At 44.1% G+C, this 19,288-nt stretch overlaps 1 protein-coding gene across 1 annotated transcript in view; it reads left to right on the top strand.

The window, feature by feature from the left end:
• Positions 1-11,471, top strand: part of CHRNA7 (cholinergic receptor nicotinic alpha 7 subunit) — a 130,069-nt gene extending 118,598 nt beyond the window's left edge. Inside the window, exons 7-10 of the mRNA XM_060095113.1 lie at positions 429-623; positions 2,028-2,114; positions 5,645-5,754; positions 10,953-11,471. Coding sequence (XP_059951096.1) covers positions 429-623; positions 2,028-2,114; positions 5,645-5,754; positions 10,953-11,471 — 911 coding nt within the window. The remainder of the gene's footprint in view (positions 1-428; positions 624-2,027; positions 2,115-5,644; positions 5,755-10,952) is intronic.
• Positions 11,472-19,288: the final 7,817 nt, after the last annotated feature.

Here is a 19,288-nt window from a genome sequence, read left to right as displayed (position 1 = left end):
AGACAGCTGTCTTCAAGCTGTGTCCTCACATGGCAGCAGGAACAGGGGAGCTCTCTGGAGTCCCTTTTATAAGGGCACTAATTCCATTCCCAAGGGCTCCCCCTCATGACCTAATCACCTCCCAAAGGCCTCACCTCCAAATAACCATCACTGTGGAGGTTAGGATTTCAACATATGAACCTTGCGGGGGACACATTCAGTCTAGAGCACATGTAATTTGAATACATAAAAAACCTGCCAATTTGTTCAAATATCACTAAGATACCCTTAAATAAATCTATAATAAACCTAAAGTGTTTATTCAGACAACAATTAGCCAGTTTTTTGCACTTAACAAATTCCATGGCTCTGTGTGTGTGTTATAACCCCTTAAAATAAACTGCTTCCTTTTATTCAACGGTGGTTCCTTTCTTCCCCTGGAACTGAAGGGATCCCTGGCAAGCGGAGTGAGAAGTACTATGAGTGCTGCAAAGAGCCATACCCGGATGTGACCTTCACTGTCACCATCCGCCGCAGGACCCTGTACTATGGCCTCAACCTTCTCATTCCCTGTGTGCTCATCTCTGCCCTGGCCCTCCTCGTGTTCTTGCTCCCTGCAGACTCTGGGGAGAAAATCTCCCTGGGTGAGTACCGGGTCTGAGCTGGGATGGGAGGGCCCTGCCTTGAGGGTGGCAGTCTGGGCTCTAGGTGCAGAGATGTCCAGGGCCCACTCCATGCATCCCAGCCCAGGGTGGCTCCCTGACACCACAGCCCGCTGTGCAGGATGGCCAGGCCCTCTTGAGATTCCACAGGCTCCTCTGATCCTGCAGAGAGAATGGGGATGCCCAGGGAAGAACCGATGCCTCCATGAGGGGCCTGTGCCTTCTCCCCTTCTGCCACCCCACCCCACCCCACCCCACCCCACCCCACCCCTTGGTGACAACCAGCTGGAATTCATTGTGGACAGGACACAGTTTAGTTTAATATAGTATCAGCTTGCATTTATATATGGCCACACACAGTGTAATTCCTGATGATCCTCCAATAGGAAGATAAGAAAACTATGATTTAGATTGGTGAAATGAGCTCCACAGCATCTCAAAGAGTTACTAAAGATCCTATTTGGTACACATAGAAGTCATTCTCAAACCTATAACTTCTGACTGTGAGTGTCAACTGAAAAAAAATGTTCAACCGAAAAGTTAAGAATTATATTTTATTTGGTGGACTTTCTGAGGACTTCAAGCCTGAGACATAGCATCTCAGATAGTTCTAGGGACGGCTCTGAGGAGGGAAGGGAGGAGCCAGGGTATATAGGAGTTTTTGCCACAAAGACCAGGTAGTCAAAACATCAAAAGGTTACTGTTGATTAAAGAAAACCAAACACCTCAAGTTAATGAATTTAGTGCTTTTCTGTGTATGGGAAGATGCAAGAGTCTGGGCTCACTGAAATCATTCCTTTGATACGCACCTCAGCTCTCTGGGGCCAGTATCCTGTGTTTTCTCATCCCGAGTCCCCTCAGGGTGCACCATTGGGGAGGCTGTAATGTGATGGCTTGATGGCTGCAACATCCTTTGTTTACTGATACGGCAGGTGATATTTTTCATTCATACAAGAGCCTCAGGCACATTAAATGACCTATCCAAGGTTACGCAGCTAGTAAGTAGAAAAGTTAAGAACAAAAGCCAGGTCTTCAAACTGTGTATTTTCTTTTTCCTGCTACATGAAACTACCTCTCGATACTAATGTAATAAAGAAAATGAGAGATACATGTGCTGAGGTCAATGATTTATTTTGAGTTGTTCTTCTAAAGTTCTGGCTCCTAAGTTTGTTTTCCCAGGAACTCCTCTGGGACTCCGGTAAATGACACAGACTGTCCCCAGAAAGATGCCCATTCCCATCAATATAGAAAACCGTGCATTTGGTTTCAGGAATGTCATGGCCACCACCATCCCTCCCTCCACACCTCCTTTGGCTCTTGGGCTGGATGGAGTTCAGGCCTTACCATCTGTTCTGTCTCAGGGGCCACTGTATGTCTCTGTTCCAGGGATCACAGTTTTACTCTCTCTTACCGTCTTCATGCTGCTGGTGGCTGAGATCATGCCTGCAACCTCTGACTCAGTGCCCTTGATAGGTAAGCAAGCATCCAGCTCCTCTAAAGACATGGGCTTAGTGCCTGGGATTTTGCAGCACAGGCAGAGAGTAGAAACGTGTCCCGAAGGACCCCGGAGAGCTGCATGGCCCCCCTTTTCTTCTGTGACGAGATGACTTGCTGTAACTACTCAGAGTTGACCCATGGCCTCTGCTCACCTGGCACATAGAAGGGGAGGGGGAGTCTGGCTTTGTGGTTTGGCCTTAAGATGCAGAAATGCCCCCTTTTCTCCCACAATGCCCCCCTCACACTTGTTACGGAGCCAGAGATTTTTACCATTAAAGATTCATTATTTTAGCTTGAGTCACTGTTTTTCCACAAATTATTTGTTACACGTTAACTCTCAGCCATTGTTTCTTGAGATAACTCAATGTCTCTGTAGAAAGTTAAAGCTTGTGAGGGAAGGTGAAGAGGACAAATATGTTCTGGCCACATGTTGGGCTGCACCCCGCAGGCCTGCAAGCCCTATACTTGCCCAGACTCAAGACTGAAGAAAGAGTCCAGAGACAGGACATCAGTTGTTTGGTAGATGGGAGATCTTACACATCTGAAGCAAAAGGGTCCTGGAGTGACACCCCACCAGTTATCTAGGGGAATTGAAGTCAGATTGGCCCATCGGTTACCAGGGAAACCAGCAGAGGGGCACAGCCCTCTTAGCCCCTTGGGCTAAGTACCTTCAAGGGGTGGAGGTCTTCCCTTTGTTAAACTATCAAAGGGGAGCCATTCTGAACTAAAGATTAAACAATCACTAGCTTCGGGGCAGCGGGACAAGGATGTAGGTATTTACTGATTAGGCTCTGCAATTAGGGGGGAAAGTCAGTCATGTGAGTAGGGTGTGGGTGAAGCAGGGACTGGTCCAGCAGGGGAGGCACAAACCACACACAAATGCAGGTGTAAGGATGACCTTCTGCCCAAGGAAGGATGACAGAAACAGGAGGCAGCATCACCTGTTGCTGTGAACCTCCCTGGACTGAACTGGAATTAGCAGGAGCGTGCCGAGGGGTGCTCAGTGGCCCAGAGGTTAGGACCCAGCACCCTGGCCACTGCAGCCAGGGTTCTGTTCCTGGTCAGGGAACCAGACCTCCAAGCCAGTTGTGAGGACAGGAAGCAAACATTCTGCCAATAGATATTAGTTTTAATGAGAGTCCCCTCTCCCATTTGGCGGTGGAGGTCAGAAACAGGAAAGCAGTATACCGGTGGCAGTCCTGTGTGGTTAACCAGGGGTAAGTAGGAGTGGGGGGCCTTGCATGATATCGCCAAGCTTCACAAATTAAGAAGCCAAGGCCCTTCTTATTGGAGGTTTCTGGATGTGTAATATTTTGACCAGAGAGACTGTTGGTATAAAAAGCCTCTGAGGGTGTCATATTTCTCTCCGTACCATCCTGGAAGCAAGGAACCGTCTTTCAACCTGACATTCTGACCTCATCCTTTCTACCTTCTAGCACAATGCTTTCAATAGAGACCTGCAGCAGAAACCACCCTTAAAGGGGCAGTCGGCAGGCCCTCTTGTGTCTGATGAACCCACAGGCTTGGTTGGTGCATAGCCCACATCTAGAAGGATGGGATGCTGTTGGCCTTTGACCTCTGTTGTTGAGATTTCAGCTGTGGGATCCAGTCAGCCTGGATCCCTCCTTAGGTCGTTGTATTAGTCTGCTAAGGCTACCACAATAAAATTCCACAGACTGGGTGCCTTACACAGGAAAAATTTATGTGCTCACAGTTTTGGAGGCTGGAAGTCCAAGGTCAAGGTGCCGGCAGGGTTGGTTTCTCCTGAGGTCTCTTTCTTTGTCTTGCAGATGGGCACCCTCTGCTGTGTCCCCACATGGTCTTTCCTTTGTATCTTCACATCCCTGTGCCTCTTTGTGTGTCCAAATTTCCCCTTCTTATAATAAGGACACCAGTCAGATTGGACCAGGTGCCACACTGACAATCTCATTTTAATTTAATTCCCTCTTTAAATGCCCTCTCTTCAAACACAGTCACATTCTAAGGTACTTGGGGTTTACAGCTTCAACATATAAGTTTTAGGGGGACACAGTATGCAGCCCATAACAGTCACAGTTTGGTCCCCCCTCCCTTCCCTTCCCAGAGGTCCCTGATGCTGATGTTAAGTCTCAAATGTCCACCTCTGGTAGCTCCTTGTAGGTTCCTCTTGGTCTCCATGGGAGAGCAGTGAGTTCATGCCTGTCTGGAGGGCAGGAGGTGTTTTTAACCAAGTGTGTGGCTGCACACTTAGCCTCGTACCAAGATGCTTTCTTTAAGAGCCCAGCCCCTTGGTGGTTGGCCACACTGAAGCTTTGTTTGTTTGTTTGCATTTATGTTAGGATAATTTATTCTGTTGCTTAGAGAGGCATTGTGTGTATATATTTTTTGTTTCGTTACTTTTTAATACTGTTTTTATACTTGAATCCATCTTTGCTTCTAATCCCTTTTTATTTTATTTATTTATTTTATTGATTTACAATGTTGTGTTGGATTCAGGTGTACAGCCTGATTCTTTTCCCTTATAGGTTTTTACAAATAACCTACAATTATTACAAAATATTGAGTACTGTTCCCTGTATAGTACAGTAGGTCCTTGTTGGTTATCTATTTTATATATAGCCGTGTGTATGTTAATCCCAACCTCCTGATTTATGCCTCCCCCACACTGAAGGCTTACTAATCAGAGTTGGCAGCTAAGGAATGCCCACCCATGCCAGCTTTCTCCTATACCCTTGGCCCATAAAATTGCTAATCCTTGTGCCAACCCTTCAGAGAAGGCATCTCCATCCCTGTTATACCGGTGAAGAAGCTGAGGCCCAGAGAGGCTGAGTGGTCTGTCCAAGCTCACAGACGGCCACCAGTGGACCCGGTGGGGAAGCTCCATGCTGCTTCTCACCTGGTCCAAGGTGGAGAAACGCATCCTTGCCCATCAGAGCTGAAGCTGATGTTCTCAGCCTGAAAAGACACTGCAGCTGACCTCTTCTTCCAGCTGCACAGCTGGCACTCCCCACCCCTGTGGCTCTCAGTAAGTAGATGGGGCCAGACTCTATCATTAGTAGAGTCATTTTCCAGGTCTGATAAGTCAGCCGGTGGCACCCGTATCTGCCCTTGCTAGATCCCTGAAGCCTGTCCGTGGCCTACAGTCATCACAGTGGTGATCACACCTTCTGTGTCCAGGTGGTTTCAGTTCTGACAATGGTGCTTTCTCATCGGACAACCTTATCACCATCCTGTGAGGTGCAGTTAGCTTTCACTGAAGGGTGAGGCAGGCAGGGTTCCCAGCAGTGCAGTCAGCTGGTGAGGCCGCTCAGCAGGGTGGGAGGAGGAGGTCTGTGTGCTCTGGATTGGCATCTGCCCTCCAGGAATGTGCGTGGTGGGCTACAGGCCTGGAGGGGGTCCTGCTCTGTTCTTGGGCATTGCTCCCCAGCCCCTGGTTGTCAAGACACAGTCTGGGTCCCCTGCACTGAGCCATGGTGACCCGCTGTGACCTAGGCCCCAGGTCTCCCCTGCATCTGCTCTCTCTGCAGCCCAGTACTTCGCTAGCACCATGATCATCGTGGGCCTCTCCGTGGTCGTCACAGTGATCGTGCTACAGTACCACCACCATGACCCCGACGGTGGCAAGATGCCCAAGTGGGTGAGTTCCTCCCCACCTCCTCCACCAGAGGGGGTCAGGGCTGCTCCCCAGAGGAGGCTCTGAGGATGACTTATCTATTTTAAAAATCCCACAAACAGCTAGCATTCCTAAACAAAAAGCTGCAATTTCTTACCTGTCTGCATATCTCTGCATCCAGGGCAGTATGGTGAATGCTTTTAGGGTCCCATGGGGCTGTCCTTACAATCTGATATCCCAGAGCAGGGCTCAGGTCGAACACTGTGCACCTTTCACTGGACAGTGTTTCTAAACCTCCTTTTTGCATGTACACTGTTAGAAGCAACACACAAGATGAGCACACAGCTTCAGGTTGGATCTTCAAAACAGAATGGGGAGTGAAAAGAGTAAGAAATAGAGTGAACAGTGTACAAATATATACAATCAGTTGTCAATGAAAATAATCAATAAACTATCAATAAGAAGAATAGAAAAGAGTTTTATTTGAGTCAAACTGAGGACTAGCCTGGAAGCCGGCTTCCCAGATTAATCTGAGAAGCTGCTCTGGAGAAGCAGGGTTTTCAGCAGTTTTATATCCTGTCAGAACAAAGAACATGAAATGAGTCGGGGTTACATTTCTTCAAGGTAAACAAAACAAAACAAAACAAAAACACAGATTAGCACGTACACGACAAGTCAGCATGGCCTTGGCGCCTGAGAAGGGAGTCTTATCATCGGAGGACCAGCATTGGTGTTCCAGGAAGAGAGGAATTTAATCTTTATTTTTATCATGGACATTCTTTACTTCTGGTCAATGTGCCCTTTTCTCTAATAATTAAAGCAGATGCCTGTTTGATAGGCCACAAACAGGCTATTTTAGTTAGCATCAAATTCAAGTTAACATGTATAAGCCAGAATGACTTCCCTATAGCTCAGTATGTGAAACTTTCTTTTATCACAATACACATAGGAAGGTGATTTAACCAAAAGCCTATAAAATAAGGTGTAAGTAGTTAACAGTGGGGAAGGAGGATGGGACTTCCCTGGTGGTCCAATGGGTAAGACTCTGTGCTCCCAATGCAGGGGACCCAGGTTTGATCCCTGGTCAGGGAACTAGATCCCACATGCCGCCACTAAGAGTTCGCATTCCACAACTCAAGATCCCGCACACGGCAAAGAATATCCTGAGTGCCGCAACTAGGACCTGGTGCAGCTAAATAAATAAATAAATATTAAAAACAAAAAAGGAAATGGATGGTAAATAAATGTTTGTCATCTGAGCCCAGGTCAGGCCACATGGTCCCAGTGCCTCCTAGCACTGATGTGTTGTGGCGTGTGCTGATGCTTCCCCAGCCATGGGCCATGCTCCTTTGGAGTCCAATGTCCAAAGCTCTACACCACCCTCGCCAGGCACTTGGGAAAACTTGGTTGGGGGACAAGCAGGGCCTGGACTTTCCCTGCCTCACTTGGTGTGACCAAACCCCCGGCAGGGCAGAGCTGCCCCCCAACCCCTCACCCCACTTCTTACTTGGGCCCCACAAACCCTCCAGTCTTCCCATCGAGAGAGCATGGCTTAGGGACAGTTGGGAGCTAAAGAAGCCCTCTCATGCCAAAACAAGCCTGTCTTTGCAGACCCATAAAAATTGCCTCCAAGTTCAGAGTCAATTTAGGACTCACCAGTGCACTAAATGTAACTGCAAGATGTAAGATGCATTCCCTTAATCTCCAGGAGCAGGGAGTTCTTGGCCCTTCAAAAACATCCATTGTGCAATAATTTACAGTTACCCAAAAATTAACTTAGGCAAGACCACTTTTTTTTTTTTTAAGAAATTGGCTTTACACAGTGACTGCCCTTGAATTCTTTTCCACAGCAAATCCTTACACTTAATAATTCTCTCGTGGCATTAGCATTGGGCTCCCCAAAATGGTGCCACCTCCCACATGGGTCACATCACCACAGTCTGCGGGCTTGTTTTGAGAAGTGCCTCCCCCCTCAACAAAAGAAGCTGAGATACATTTGCACACATTCACCTACATTCTCATCTGACTTCCTTATAACTCTGATACACTTTCTTGTCTATCCACCCATTTGTTTGCAATAACATTTACATGTTTCAGAAGTCAAAATCAAAGAATTATACATGGGCTTCCCTGGTGGCGCAGTGGTTGAGAGTCTGCCTGCCAATGCAGGGGACACGGGTTCGTGCCCCGATCCAGGAAGATCCCACATGCCGCGGAGTGGCTGGGCCCGTGAGCCATGGCCGCTGAGCCTGCGCGTCTGGAGCCTGTGCTCCGCAACAGGAGAGGCCACAGCAGTGAGAGGCCCGCCTACCACAAAAAAAAAAAAAAAAAAAAGAATTATACATAAGGAACTCCTGCTCCCATTCCTGCCCCTCCCCCTACTTCCACCACCAATTTCTAACCATTTCAGTTAATTTCTTTTTCCTTCCAGTGTTTATGCAGATGCCAAAATATAAACACATATTCTTATTCTGTTTTGACTGATGTAAAGACAAGGGGATTAAGGCAGTAAGATACAAAACCATTTTTAATGATGTGGTAGCACTTTACTGTTCCAGAAAAATCTGAATTAAGAGCATATGCTGATTATTCACCTTTCAGCGCAAGAGCATGTTAAAGCCAATGGTGCAAAGCAGATATGAAACTTGTATTTCTCTTTCACTTTATATAACACACTGCGTTTTTTTTTTTTTCTTTCCATGTGTATATGAAACATAAACAGCCTCCGAGGGGCTTTCATTGTGATCTGTTGCCATGAAGAAGACACTGCCGGTGCAGTGGCATTATGTGACATTCACACAGCCAGAAACAAAACCATAACCTAACAGCAGAGGTCACAAGCACAGTCTGAGAAGTGCCAAGAGGATAATCTCATCTTCTGAGATGCTTTAGCCTTGAAAGATAATGATTTAGGCCATGAAATTCAAAATAGATTTAGCTTGAGCTATGCCCCAGGGTATGTGCAGACCCCCACTTGGCAGGCACAGCCCTGGATCTGAGGCTCAGCTGTCCCTTCCAGGCTGCCTCTGGGTTTGGGCACACTCACTGCCCCATGTGCTCCCTTGAGCTCTGGCCCCAACTTTCTGGTGCCTTCTGAGTTGGGGTTTGGCTAAAGTCACAGGGGGCGTGCAGAGAACCTAGCAGACCCCTTTATAGATGAGGCTGTGGAAGTCTGAACACACTGGGTGACTCAAACTCACTGTGTGACCTTGACCCAATTTATTTGCCTCTTTGAGCCTCAGATTCTTTTTTTTAAATTTATTTTATTCAAGTATAGTTGATTTACAATGCTGTGTTAGTTTCTGGTGTACAGCAAAGTGATTCAGTTATACATATACATATATATTCTTTTTCAGATTCTTTTCCATTATGGATTATTACAGGATATTCAATACAGTTCCCTCTGCTATACAGTAGGACCTTGTTGTTTAACCATTCTATATATAATGGTTTGCACCTGCTCACCCCAAACTCCCCACCACCTCCCCCTGAGCCTCAGCTTCTTTATCTGTAAAATGGGGGAATTATACTCACTTCACTGAACCCTGAGATGCCCAGGTGAGATGGCTTGTCTTGAGCCTCACGTGGAGTGTCCACATGGGGCTGTGTGTTTCTGCTCCTTACTGATCCTGGAAAACAGAGTCTGCAGTTTGGCTTTTCCAGGCTCTGGAGGTATGTCCATAGGGTGTGGGCAGGATAAAAAGTGTTGCCTATGATGGACAGAGGGTGATCTTTACAGCTGCTGCCAAACTGCTCTTACGCCTTTTTGTTCTTTTCATTGCTGTCTCCAGACCAGATAACTGCAGTTATCTTTGATAAGTGTCGTAAAAATGGTTACCAAAACAAGGGTGGCAGACACGAATTTCACAACTTGCTGCCTGCACTTACAGATGGGAAGCATACCTGCTACACTGCTGATGGAAATTTGCCTACAATCATAAACCAAAATTCAAATCCGTATCTGGATCATTTCAGGGAAAGGGCTCACTTTTCTTGCACTTGCCTAAATAGGCTTGCAAGAATTTTTTAAAAGCTGGCTTGAGGTTTCACAAGGCTCCCTTCTTTCTATTAGAAGGGAGAAACAAATCTCTCCAGCATCTTCTATGCATGCAGGCAATGTATGTTTATAAAACACTTTAGGCCAGAGGTCGGCAAACTATGGCCCTGGTGGCCAAATCCAACCTGCCAACTGCTTTTGCAAATAAAATTTTATTAGAAAAAAAAAGCCTCTTTGCTCTTTTGCATGTATGGCTGACTTTGCACTATATCAGCAAAGCTAAAATATTTACTGTTTGGCCCTTTAAAGAAAGTCTGCCAACCCCAGCTTCAGACTTTTCACAGCATTTTGTCTCATATCATCTCCTTCAGTCTTCACTGCAGCCTAATGAGTTACGTTAGAGTTTCCTAAACTCCCATGGTTCACAAAACCTTTCATGTCTCAGGGTTTGTTTGTTTGTTTGTTTGTTTTCCCACAGAGCACCTAGGACAAGAGGAATACCTAACGGTTCTGTTATTTAAACAGGTCAAAACAACTTACTAAGTTCTTATACCCCGACAGCTTAGCACCTATTGGCACAGCAAACTTCTCTCATCTTGGGAGCATGCTACCCTCCTTGTCTGTTCCACGATGACTCTTGGCACTTGCCTTTTATCAGGACAAGTTCCAAAATCTACTTTGCAAGGATAGGACATCATGCAAGGAATGCAGTGATCTAATGTGACAGTCTGAACTGCTTCAGGCTAGGGGTGCACACAGTGTCTGACACATGCCACAGAGTTGCCCTTGAAACTTCAACATCGCCAGGGGTGCCCTTGTGAGTTTGTCACCGCACACTGGCGTATCTCACAGGGAGTTAGAGTTGGTGGTCCCTAGTTCCAGATGAGGAAGGACCAGAGGGGGTGACTTGCTCTGTTCCCCAGCTCAGGGCTCTCTTTAGAAGACAGCCCTCTCCTCCCACACGGGCTGTCCTCCTTGAGATGGCAGTGTGCGCATAGTTCCTTCCCAGGGTGATTTTCTGTATTGCTTTGTCATTGCCTCACATTCAATTCAACCATTGTACCCCATTGGCACTGCTTGCCTGTGTAAACTCGCCTGGGAAGGCCTGGGGACCTGTCACCCCTAGGGTCCACCCCCACGAAGTCTAGCTGGTATCACAGCATCCCCTTGGACGGATCAGCCGTGCGCCCTTCCCGCCCACCCTAACGGTGTGCTGTCTCTGCAGACGAGAGTCATCCTCCTGAACTGGTGTGCCTGGTTCCTGCGCATGAAGAGACCGGGGGAGGACAAGGTGCGGCCGGCCTGCCAGCACAAGCAGCGCCGCTGCAGCCTGGCCAGCGTGGAGATGAGTGCCGTGGCGGGGCCGCCGGCTACCAACGGCAACCTGCTGTACATCGGCTTCCGTGGCCTGGACAGCGTGCACTGCGCACCCACCCCCGACTCCGGGGTTGTGTGCGGCCGCGTGGCTTGCTCGCCCACGCACGATGAGCACCTGCTGCACGGCGGCCAGCCCTCGGAGGGGGATCCGGACCTGGCCAAGATTCTGGAGGAGGTGCGCTACATTGCCCACCGCTTCCGCTGCCAGGACGAGAGCGAGGCCGTGTGCAGCGAGTGGAAGTTCGCGGCCTGTGTGGTGGACCGCCTGTGCCTCATGGCTTTCTCGGTCTTCACCATCCTCTGCACCATTGGCATCCTGATGTCAGCGCCCAACTTCGTCGAGGCTGTGTCCAAAGATTTCGCTTGACTCCGTCCTGGCTCCCGGCATGTAGGAAACGCAGAGATGGGCAATGACGTTGGCTTAGGGAGAACTTGGGGTTGCTGATTCCACAGCACCGTTAAACCAGAGTACGCAGATGTACCCTATCGCTGTCATGTCAGTTTCAGTTTACTTGTTACTTTCAGTAATAGGATCTCAGCACGTTTCTGTTTAACCCTCTGATGGGCCACTCGATATCCTCCGAGCATCCTTATAGTCAGCAGGATCCTGGAGAGGTCGTTTTGCCCATTCTCCACTGCCTGGTGTGCCCTTCAAAGAGGTTCGGGTAGCTCAGGGCTGACTGCCAGGTGAGGCCTGGGTAGCTGGTCTACATGCCTGCATGTCACTTGCTGTGAGGGCTTACATGAAAATTCATATCTGGTTTGCCTGTGTACAAATCTAGACAAGCTAATCATCATAATAAACCACACTCAGTAAATCCATCAGATAATTAATGAAACAAAACTAAACTAAGGGCTTCCCTGGTGGCGCAGTGGTTGAGAGTCCGCCTGCCGATGCAGGGGACGCGGGTTCGTGCCCCTGTCTGGGAAGATCCCACATGCCGCGGAGCGGCTGGGCCCGTGAGCCATGGCCGCTGAGCCTGCGTGTCCGGAGCCTGTGCTCCGCAATGGGAGAGGCCACAGCAGTGAGAGGCCCGCGTACCACAAAACAACAACAACAACAACAACAAAAAAAAAAAAACTAAAACTTAAAACCCAACTGCTTGGTTTTTCTTCAATTCAGACTTTAATTTTCTCTACCAAAGACGGTAGAGAGAAACAGTTTTATGCTGTGTCTACATTTAAAAAAAGAGACAGTAATAGTTCATCTTGTAAATTACGCTTTTGCCAGCCTACCCTGTGAGGGGAGCCAGGAGGGACACAGGTGTGTGTTGATTCTGAACCAGGACCGGACCCAGTCAAGGGGATTTCTGTAGATCCCAGGCACTCCCAAGCTTTCTGTGCTGCCCCCAGACACTGGCAGGTTGAGTCGGTCTGTTCTAGTCGACAAAACCCAAAGGACAAGTAGAATTCTATTAGAATTACCACCCAATGTAATAATAGCTGAAGCTAGTTTAAACCATCTATGTGTTTGTTTGTTTTTAATGTAAGTAATAGCTGAAGCTAAATTAAACCATATGTGTATTTTTTTTAAAATAATGCATTAGACACTTCACATGTATTGGAGTTGATTAGCCTTACAAATTTGTGAATCCATACAAATGCTCAGCATGAAGTCACCAAAGTATTCTATGCCTTTTCTCCATTTGTCAGGGCCAAGGGGCAGGGGTTTGGGCCTCTTCTAGCTCCCCATGTGGCAGGAACTGGGGAGGGGTTGGCATGGCTGATGGGTTTCCTGAATGGCAGGCCAGTGGTGGTTAGCTGGAGGGGCTTACAGACTAACAGTGGCTGCACACCCAGTAATTCCAGTTTCTGGTTTGGGGGGATCTGCTGTCCCACAGCTCACACACACAACTTCAGCTCAGAGAGCTGGCTGAATGGGTGGATTCACTGGAGGTGTGTGCTTTGAAAGCTAGGGAAATTTTTATTTTAAATCCAGGTGGTGATGCAGTTCTCCACTTAGGTTGTCTAGCTGACAATCATCCCTTTGCTTCTCCCATCCTTACTGTTTAATGTGATTAGAGGAAGACACAAGACAATCTCTCCTGTTCTGTTGTTTCATCTAGTAACTCTCAGAGCTCAAAACTGCAGAAGGTGTCTGAGCTCCCGGGGATCTTTAATTTGCTTCTAACCCCTGAAATGGATACATCATGAGGGGAAGATTTGATTTTCAGAGCAAAAGAAATTGCATGCACTTCTTCAGCCATTTATTTCGCTCATTTCTGGGTGGATCTGTGTGCACTGAAGAAGATGGAGCCTTGTGTATGGTGTGTGTGTATGTGTGTGAGAACACGTGTGTGTGAGCACCTTCAGAAAAGGCCCCTGGTTTACAGCAAGAAGGCTGATAAATAAGGGCATTCCAGCAACATACCATTTGGAGCAGGGTCGTCCTCAGAGTACACTCGTTCTATGTGGAGTGGACGAAAAATGCACAATCATTTTTTTTTTTTTTTTGGTCTATTAAAGTGTCTTTAGAAACAGCTAGAAGTGTTTTGGTATATAAAGAGAGTGCTTCATTTCTTATTGCTATTTGAAGTTGATCCCTACTAAATTTTCCTTTAATAAAAAACCTTTTTGGTTTTGTATTTTATACAGAAAAACGTAAAAGGGCAAACAAAAGGGGTTTGTATTTTGACCACCCGAATAACTACTCTGCGATTTAAAAAATAGTAATAAGGAAAAGATGCACACATAGGAAGACAAGTGTGAAGGGCTGAAAATAAGCCCCCACCCACCCCAGCCCCTGCCTTCTCTCCTCACAGGGGACCATCAGTGAGCTTCTGGGGAGGGATGGGCATTTCCAGAAAAAAAGGAAGGGAGAGAGGCTGAGCAGGGAGGAAGAGGATGTGGAGAGACACCTTCCTTTTCTGTCTGTTTCTAGCGCCCTGCACTTTGCTTTTTTCACTTGGTGTTAAGAGATCTTTCCATAACAACATATAAAGATCTACCTCATTCTTAATAGCTGCTTAGTGTTCCATTGTCCCCGTGCACTATAATTTCCTTGATTAGTCTTTTATTAGTGAACCTATAGAGTATTTCCTGCCTTTATTTTTATACACAGATCTAAAATTAGCATCCTTGTACTTATATCATGGCATACTTTTGTGACTGTATCTTGATATCAATTCCAACTTGAAAATGGAGTTGCTGGATTTAAGGTTATGTGCATTTAACACTTTTGTCAATATTACCAGATTATTCTTCAAACATTGACCCGTGGCTACACTTAAGAGTATAATGAAAAGGTCGATTTCTCAGTTTTCTCAAACAACTATTTTTTTTCCAGTCTGGTGAAAAATGATATTACAGTATCATTCTGATTTAGTTCACTTTATTAGGAGTGAAGTTGAACATCTTTTCAAATGTTTCCTGGTAATTTTTTGGTAAATTTATGTCCTTTACACAATTTTGGCTTTTTCTTAATTAATTTGGCTGTGTATTTTGAAATCTTTCTTTCTTATGTCTTGAAATATTTTTGTCTTTTGACGTTCTCTATTGATTTGCTTATTAATGGTCATATATATATGTATATATATATAGTTTAAAGTTTTTTGTTGTCAACTTACCCATATATTCCTTGTTAGATGCCAGAATCTGTTTCCAGTTCTAAAAGACCTTTCTCATTCTGAGATTATAAATAAATTTACTCATATTTTCTTCTAAATCCTTATGGTTTCATCTGTTTATCTTTACATCTTCTAACTCCCAGGAATTCATTTATTGCAGGAAATGGAGGTAAAGATGTGGTTTTTTTCCCTCCAAATGGTTGGTCAATTCTGCCAGCAAAATACATGACAGTGCATTCTGGTATATAATTGTAGTTTTTTCCCTATTTTTTCAAAATGACACCTTATTTGTAAACTAAATTCCTCCAAGTGTTTGGGTCTACTTCTGTTTTATTGATTTGTCTCCCTATGAATTCCTTTAATTTCTGAGGCTTCATTCCAATTAATATAAAATATTCATATTAATGTAAACATTTCAATCAAGGCTCTTCTCTACACTCTCTCCCTCTCTTCCTCTCTCTCTTTTTTTCTGTAACTCTTTCTTTCTCATATACACACACACAACTTTTTAAAAAATTGGGATCACAATGAATTTCTAGATTGTCTTCCTATCGAAGAATACTGCAATCCAGGCTTGTATTCAAATCTAATTTTATATCACTCGTAGAGTTTTATGGTTTCAGATAGGTCCTATGAATTTGTTATTGTCTATTTCTAGATGTCATTTGGCTACCATTTTTAATGGAATGAGTTTTTACATTTTGTATTCTCACTGGATATATAGGAAAGTAGTCAATTTTGCATCAGTGTTATAATCAAACACTCTAACTATGATTTCTTACTGTTTCTAAGATTTTCTTTTGCCTCCCCCTTTCCACTAATTTCCCTTTTTTCTTTCTCTTAGCCAACTGCATTTGAGAACAGTGTTAAATAATAGTGACTCAGGTGGCATACCTGTCTTGTTCCTGACATCAATGGGATGGTTTAATGTCTCACTGTTTAACTTGTATGAAGACATGTATTTTCCTTGTCATAATAAAAAGTATCTGTGTATTCTCAGACTATTAAGGCTCTCTGGGGAAATGTAGATGTTAGTTTTTTGTCACAGCCTTCTCAGTATCCATGGAGATGGTCAGAAGGGTTTCCGCTTTGCTCTAGTAGTATGTTGTATATTAATAGATTGCTTCAGACCAAACTATTATTATGTTCCTGAGACGATCTCTACTTACGATTTTTGCTATCAATTTCATATATGAGATGAATCATTCTGCAGCTTGCTTTGTGTGTAAAACCAAAAGAAACCAAAGAACGCTCTACATTCTGCAACCATTACTTGGTTTTAGAATCATTTTCTACTTAAGTGTCAAATGTCTCACCAGGGCTGGGGGCTGTCTGGGAATACACTGGGGTGCTTCTGAATTTCTCCCACTGGGCACGTTAGGTCCTAGGGCACTTCTGGAGTCAATTTTAGTTACATATTTTTAAAGAAAATTCATTTTAATCCAATTTTCAGTATATTTATGTAGTTTTACAATATGGGAACTTAGGATTTTAAAATTTCCTCTATATTCATAATTATGTCTCCATTTTTCATTTCTAATTGTGTGCATTTCTCCTTTTGTCTTTACTGATTTGGCTCACCAAGGATTTTATTTTTCTATATTTTCAGACACTGAAACCTTAGTCTTATTCATCAGTTCGGGGACCTGGCTGCAGCCCCTGTTGCCCCTGGGCTGATGCAACCCTTCCTGGGATAGCAGGCAAGCAGTACAGGGGGAGCCACAGCAGGGCTCCGGCACCAGGACTGCAGCTTCACTTGGCAGTGAGAGCCAGAGGGTCAAACCAGGCCAGGCAGTGGGGATGTGTCCGACGAGGCTGGTCATGTCACCCCTGTGACCACAGTTAGTTGGAGAACAGACCCACCAAAGCTTTAACCAGAAGCTCTCTGAGGCTCTGGACTCCCAGAAGCAATCCTTTCTCACATAATAATTTCTGTTCCCTGGTTACTTCATTCTTCCTGGCCCAAACCTTCCTTTCCGGCCCAATCCTCCTTAGACCTGACTTTACTGCTCCTGGCTCCTTTTCAAATTATAACTTACTTCATTTGCATGTGGCTTTGTCTTTTTAATATCAGAGTTTATCGTGTGATGGGGACTGTCTGCAGTTTCAGGCTTTCTGAACTCTTGTGGTCAAATCTTGCTGAGTCCACAGTACACCACACTTGGGGAATCACAGGAATGCAAGACATTCTAGCATTCTGCCCTGTTCTTCGCCCTTTCTAATCTGCCTCTCCAATGTCTCATTTAAAAATGTACATTCTTTCCTAATTTTTTTCTTGCTAGAGCCTTATTGCCAATCTCTCCTCTGCTGTGTTAGACTTCTGTAATTCTACCTTCTGACAAATACTGCCCATCAACAAATTCTGCTGTTGTATTTTGTAATTCTTAAATTTCTGCCTTGATTTTTAATATTTCAGTCCTCCTCTACTCTTATTTTTGTATTTTTTTTATTTTTAAGGCTTTATTTTTTAGAGCAGTTATAGATCCACAGCACAATTGAGGAAGGTGTGGAGATTTCCCAGGTACTCCCTGCCCCCTGCATGCCTAACCTCCCTCATGATGGACATTTGTTACAAGTGATGAACCTACACATAGTTATCAACCAAAGTCCATGGTTTACACAAGGGTTCACTCTTGATGTTGTGCATTCAGTGACTTTGGACAAATGTATAAAGATGTGTACCCAGCGTTATAGTATCATACAGAGTGGTTTCACTGCCCTAAAAATCATCTGTGCTCGCATCTATTCATTCCTCACTCCCAGCCCCTGGCAATGGTTGATCTTGTCACTGTCTCCATAGTTTTGCCTTGTCTAGAAAGTCATATAGTTGGAATCACACAGTATATGGACTTTTCAGATTGACTTCTTTCACTTAGTAATATGCATTTAAGGTTCCCCACGTGTCTTTTCATGGCTTGATAGCTCTTTTTTTTTTTTTTTTTAGCACTGAGTAACAGTTCACTGTCTGTATCATTTACTTCATGATACGGATCCTTGCTCCTTTTCTAATTATTATTTACTATAATTGCATGTGGGTTTGACTTTTTAATATCAGAGCTTATCATAAACATCTGCTATAAACATCTGCATGCAGATTTTTGCCTGGATATAAGTTTTCAACTCCTTTTAGTAAATACCGAGGAGTGTGATTACTAGATTGTATGGTAAAAGTATGTTTAGTTTTTAAAGTAACTGTCTTCCAAAATGGCTGTACCATTTTGCATTCCCACTGGTAATAAAAGACAGTTCCTGTTTCTTCCCTTCCTCGCCAGTATTTGGGGTTGTCCATCTGCCAGATTTTGGCCATCTAATAGGTATGTACTAGTATCTCGTTGTTTTAATTTTAATTTCCCTGATGGCATATGTTGTAGAGCATCTTTTCATATGCTTATTTGCCATCTATATATCTTCTTTGACAGGGTGTTTGTTAAGGTCTTTGGCCCATCTTCTAGATCAGGTTGTTTGTTTTCTTATTGTTGGGTTTTAAGAGTTCTTTGTATATATTGGATAACAATCCTTTATCAGATGTGTCTTTTTCAAATATTTTCTCCTAATCTGTGATTTGTCTTTTCATTTTCTTAGTATTGTCTTTCAAAGAGCAGAATTTTTGCATTTAAATGAAGTCTAGTCTATTATTTATTTCTTTCATGGACATGCCTTTGCTGTTGTATCTAAAAAGTCATCTCCATACCCAAGGTCATCTAGACTTTCTCTTGTTATCTCCCAGGAGTTACATAATTCTGTGTTTTAAAGTTAAGTCTGTGATCCACTTTGAGTTAATTTTTTGGACAGTATATACTCTGTGTCTAGATTTATTTATTTATTATTGCATGTGGATGTTTAGTTGCTCCAGCATTATTTTTTGAATAAATTATCCTTTCTCCATTGAATTGACTTTGCTTCTTTGTCAAGAATCAGTTGACTATATTTATGTGAGTCTGTTTCTGGGCTCTTTATTTTCTCCCATTGGGTACCATCTGGGTTCTCTATTCTGCTCTATTTGTCTATTCTTTTGTTAATACTACATTGTCATGATTACTATAGATCTATAGTAAGTCTTGAAGTCAAACCCCTATTTAAAAAAATGTTATATATATTTTTGAATTGTGGTAAAATATACAGAACATAAAATTTACCATCTTTAAGTGTACAGTTTGGTGGCATTAATTGCATTCACATTTTTGTACAACCATCACCACCATCCATCACCAGAACTCTTTTCATTTTGCAAAATTGAACTCTGTGTACATTAAACACTAATTCCCCATTTCCCATCCCCCAGACCCTGGCAACCACAATTCTACTCTGTCTCTATGAATTTGATTATTCTAGGTACCTCACATCAGTGGAATCATGCAGGATTTGTCATTCTGTGATTGGCTTATTTCACTTTGCATAAGACCCTCAAGTTTTATCCAAGTTCGTGCTCCTCTTCTGCTTTTACTGTTTACTTTATTGTTGTTGTGCTTCTAACTTATGCAGTTGATACCTAGTTCATTTATCTCCATTTATTCTGATTTAATCATATAAGTAATTTTGGCTCTTAATTTTCTTCTCATTAGAGCTTTAACAGCAACCTATATGTTTTGATATGTAGCGTTTTTATCTTCACTTTCTA

This window comes from Mesoplodon densirostris, chromosome 4 (assembly GCF_025265405.1).
Source record: "Mesoplodon densirostris isolate mMesDen1 chromosome 4, mMesDen1 primary haplotype, whole genome shotgun sequence".
NCBI lineage: Eukaryota > Metazoa > Chordata > Mammalia > Artiodactyla > Ziphiidae > Mesoplodon > Mesoplodon densirostris.
The sequence above is the reverse complement of the archived record's forward strand: the minus strand, read 5'-3'. Positions and strand labels throughout refer to the sequence as shown.